This window comes from Triticum dicoccoides, chromosome 4B, assembly GCF_002162155.2.
Source record: "Triticum dicoccoides isolate Atlit2015 ecotype Zavitan chromosome 4B, WEW_v2.0, whole genome shotgun sequence".
Classification (NCBI taxonomy): Eukaryota; Viridiplantae; Streptophyta; class Magnoliopsida; order Poales; family Poaceae; genus Triticum; species Triticum dicoccoides.
This window is the reverse complement of record NC_041387.1, coordinates 197,821,875-197,826,227: the sequence shown is the minus strand read 5'-3', so window position 1 is coordinate 197,826,227 and position 4,353 is coordinate 197,821,875. Positions and strand designations below refer to the sequence as shown.

General features: G+C 38.1%; 1 protein-coding gene across 2 annotated transcripts in view; it reads left to right on the top strand.

Annotated features, from left to right (window-relative positions):
* Positions 1–3,054, top strand: part of LOC119295765 (peptide chain release factor APG3, chloroplastic-like) — a 4,136-nt gene extending 1,082 nt beyond the window's left edge. Inside the window, exons 5-16 of one of the 2 annotated variants that reach the window (XM_037574217.1) lie at positions 1–48; positions 129–232; positions 304–355; positions 616–669; positions 999–1,000; positions 1,104–1,268; positions 1,352–1,424; positions 1,564–1,696; positions 1,999–2,056; positions 2,313–2,360; positions 2,469–2,552; positions 2,674–3,054. The exon at positions 1–48 is cut by the window's left edge and continues 1 nt beyond it. In XM_037574217.1, the coding sequence (XP_037430114.1) occupies positions 1–48; positions 129–232; positions 304–355; positions 616–669; positions 999–1,000; positions 1,104–1,268; positions 1,352–1,424; positions 1,564–1,696; positions 1,999–2,056; positions 2,313–2,360; positions 2,469–2,552; positions 2,674–2,742 (890 nt within the window). In that variant the 3' untranslated portion in view covers positions 2,743–3,054. Of the gene's footprint in view, positions 49–128; positions 233–303; positions 356–615; positions 670–934; positions 1,001–1,103; positions 1,269–1,351; positions 1,425–1,563; positions 1,697–1,998; positions 2,057–2,312; positions 2,361–2,468; positions 2,553–2,673 lie in introns of both variants that reach the window. The other variant, XM_037574216.1, reaches the window with a different exon arrangement.
* Positions 3,055–4,353: the final 1,299 nt, after the last annotated feature.

Below are 4,353 nucleotides of genomic sequence, written 5' to 3'. Positions count from 1 at the left end.
CATATAGGGAATTTAAGGAATGTGAAAGGCAGATTGAAGAAACAAAAGGTTGGTATGTTTCAATATATATTTTTTGCCTTGGTTTAAGTACTGGATGCTCACATACTTTTTATTGACCAACATGATAGCTTTGCAAAAAGAGAATGGTGATGACCCTGATATGGCTGAGATGATAGCTTCAGAGCTAGAGTCTCTCTCTGATCAGCTTGCGGAGCTCGAGGAAAGACTGACGGTGGGTATGCCAGATATTTTTGATTTATACTTATTGAAGTACTTCTCATTGCGCTTACCTTTTCATGTTAGGTACTTCTGCTTCCAAGCGACCCTCTAAATTCACGTAACATCTTACTTGAAGGTATGCGTTGGTTTTCAAGTGTCCATCTGATCCTATCAACTTATCTAGGCAGTTGCTTTGACCATGTTCAATTGTTTTATCACTACTAATTTAGGCAAGTAAAAATATGTTAACTAGGGCATTTTTATTATACCAATTCTCTCCAATTCAGTTCAGGAAAAACTTACGTAAGAGTGCCATACTGCGGAAGTGTTTAACTTGCAATTGCTTCAGCTCTAGAAATTTCGTATCTGAGAACTCTGTTTTCTTTGTTTCTGCAGTAAGAGCTGGCACTGGAGGTGATGAAGCTGGAATTTGGGCTGGTGACCTTGTAGGTAGATGCAAATCGAGTATGATTTAGCAACTGCGATAGTATATATGTTGTTGTTTGGTCTAGGTAATAGCATATTATAACTTATTGATCATAATTTCATGATTTACGTGGATAACGACCTAAGAACTACTCAATGTGCAACAAAGATTTTTTGTTTTGGCAACCTCTATGTTGTTGTTTGAAAGTATACTCCCAGAATCATAGTGGATCATATTTATGACTTTATTGACATAATCCACACTAAATGTGTAATGTCTATTCTGCAGGTACGCATGTACCAAAGATATTGTGAGCTCAACAATTGGAAGTTTAAACCAGTTTCTTGCTCAGAAGTATGTACCTGCAAACTTAGCCTGACTATTGAATAAAAAAATGTTATTTCGCAAAAAAAGGAGAAGAATAAAAGCATGTTGATCGAGTAATTAAATCTTCCAGGCAGAAAAGGGTGGATACAAGACATATGTGATGGAGGTGAAGGGAAAGCAAGTCTACAGTAAACTGAAGTTTGAGTCAGGTGTGCACCGTGTTCAGCGTGTACCACAGACAGAGACTATGGGTCGTGTTCACACGTCAACCGCAACTGTGGCTATTATGCCAGAGGTGACTATTAGATGCCAATTTCTGACATGGATTTTATGTTTTCTTTTATTAAGTTTTATAATTGTGTTTTGATGGCACCATAGGCCGACGAAGTGGACGTGGTTATTGATCCAAAAGATATTGAACTTAAAGCTGCCAGATCTGGTGGAGCTGGAGGTATATCACTTCTGGAGTGTGTGATTCTTCTAGTATAATACTCTAGTACTTTGGGTGTATGTTACAATATCTTTCTGAAGGAAATGTACATTACATTTTACAACTGATTTTTACGCTTGTATGTTATCGATCAATGCAGGGCAGAATGTTAACAAGGTGGAGACGGCTATTGATCTTATTCACAAGCCTACGGGAATAAGGATATTCTGCACAGAAGAAAGGTCACAACTTCAAAACAAAGAACGCGCGTTCCAGTTATTAAGAGCAAAACTGTAAGTTTCTATCATCTGAGTTATCCTTGTTATTGTGCAACCTTTTAATCTGTGTGTTACTTCCATATGCTTGCTTTCATCTTATTGTTTCTGCTTGTAAAGATGCTCTTTCGTAGTAATATTATAGTTGCATTTCTATCTTGAGTTTCTTCTCAAAGAAGCCATGAATTTGTGCCTTCTTTGAGTTCATATTTACTCTGTACATTTGCTACCATTGTCAAATGATAAGTTAGTTTCATGGTTGAGTTAATCCTTTGTGTGACTTATTTCATCTCCCATATATCTCTACATAAACATTACAGATATGAGATAAAGTTAAGGGAGCAACAAGAGTCCATAAGAACCCAGAGGTTACTGCAGGTATGATATATGTTCTCTACAGAGGTTCATATGTTGCAAACTCATAGATGACCTACTGAAAGAAACAGAAATCTGTTTCCCAGATGATAATGTTCAGAAAAAAAAAGTTATACCAATGATGGTCGCAAAATATATATCTGAGTGGTGATATTGCATACACAAGTCTCTTAGTTATTGGCATGACTAACTTAAGGAATGCCATGCAAAATTTTGGTATACCCTATGTTGAATTTGCTAACACTGTTAATAATTAAAGGTCGGTACTGGTGCTCGCTCGGAGAAGATACGGACGTACAATTATAAGGTACTAGCACATTATGTCATCTTAGGGTTTCATGCCACTGAAATATTTGTGTTGCCAATGTTTGAAATATCTAAAGTATATTTGAGTCTATTTCAAATTTGGTCACAGGACAACAGAGTGACTGATCATCGGTTGAAGATGAATTTTGTATTGTCTAGCTTCCTTTTAGGAGATATTGAATCAGCTGTTCAGGTACATCACATATCATGATATGCAAATTGTGTGACATGCAACCATTTAGGAACTGAAGAACTAGCACATGACATAGAAATCCACAACGTTTGTTAATTTCGTTATCCTGAAACATCTACAGTCCTGCGCTGCATTGGAGCAGAAGGAACTCTTGGAGGAAATGGCCACTTCTTCTGCAGTGAAGGCGTGATCAGGTTAACTATCCTTTTGCTTCTAGCCATATCCTAAAGGAGAACAGATCCAATGGCATCTTACAGTCGATGGAGATCGACGACCAAGATGTACATGAAAAAACTCGCGAGTAGCGAATCATATTCCTTGCGTGCACACACTGTTCTGTTTTCTCATGGTCATTTTGCATATACACTAGTGTCTGTAGACAATTTGATGCACTCCACTTGCCCTGATGGGAGCAGATTTTGAGTAGCTGAAATCGACATTTTTTTTACAACAAAGCGGTGACACTGGTTGAAAATCTACATAAAAGTTCTGTGTGGTTGAAGTCCTGAAGAGTGGTGATGTGTCTGTGGGTAATCTGTGCACCAGGATATTTTGTGCAGGCCCAGGTATCTAGAAAAAAAAGACATTTACTCCAGAAGTTAAAAATGAGGGTGTGTCTAGGGCTCATCTAGATGTGACGTAACTATGTCAGTTGTGTCACATCTAAGTATGATATCAGCGTCACCTCACGTCAGAAGTAGCCCATCCCATCTCGACGGTTTGGCTCCCGGGCTCAGATGAGCCCGGGAGTGAATAGTAACATCGTTTAAAATACTAAACAAATTAAAAAAAATCATTTTTTTTGTGGTGAAAGATGCTTGAGTGCAATGATGTCGATACCAAATTTGGTGATATTTTGACATTTGAGAAGCTTGTGACCAAAAAAAAAACAAATTTGAGTTTGAGATAAACATTTGAAAAACAACATTGTTCATGCCTGGATTTGTCTTTTTTGCCGTGCCCTCCTGGAATGTCCAAACATCACCAAATTTTGCACGAACATCACACACAAGCACATCTTGCTTGCAATTTTTTTTCAGATTTTTTTGAATTTTGATTTTGATTTTTAATCGCGTGTTCATTGGGCTCATCTGAGCTCGGGCATCAATTCGGGCACCGAATTGGATATTCGATCCCATCTCATGTTTGTTTGTTACTTTTTTCTTTGTTTCTCCTACGATACATAGCTAGGAAATGCACGGCGACATGCCGCGCTCGTGAAGGCGCTCATGCAAATGCTTGTTGTTTGATGATAAGATAACTATACAAAGTCACCCTAAACAACACATAACTAAACTGTGGTGCACACCATGAAAGTGCTAGTTATCGACTAGAGGAGGGGTGAATAGACGATTTTTATGGAAGTCTTCTAGACAGGTAATGTCTTCAAAGACAGACAATCAAATAACAGCTACACATTATGCAGCGAAAGATAAACTACACTAGATATCCCATAGTCAAAGAAACAGTACAGAGTAAGCACAAAGAGTAAGCACAAAGACATATAGCAGCTAGGTAGAACAGATAGGAATTGAAAGATAATATGAAGCCAAATATGCAATCAGAGAGAATTCTTCACAATATAAAGTCAAACAAAGTAGGCAAGCAATGACTTCACGAGATAAAACTGCAAGTAAGTATTGAAGAGATAGAACCAGTTGCTTGATGAAGACAAGGATTTGGTAGACCAGTTTCAGTTGCCGTGACAACTCTACGCCTGGTTAGGGAGGCTGAGATTGAACTCAGAAGACCACGTCTTCACCTTATTCCCCTTGAGCTAAGGTCACTTAGTCCTCGCCCA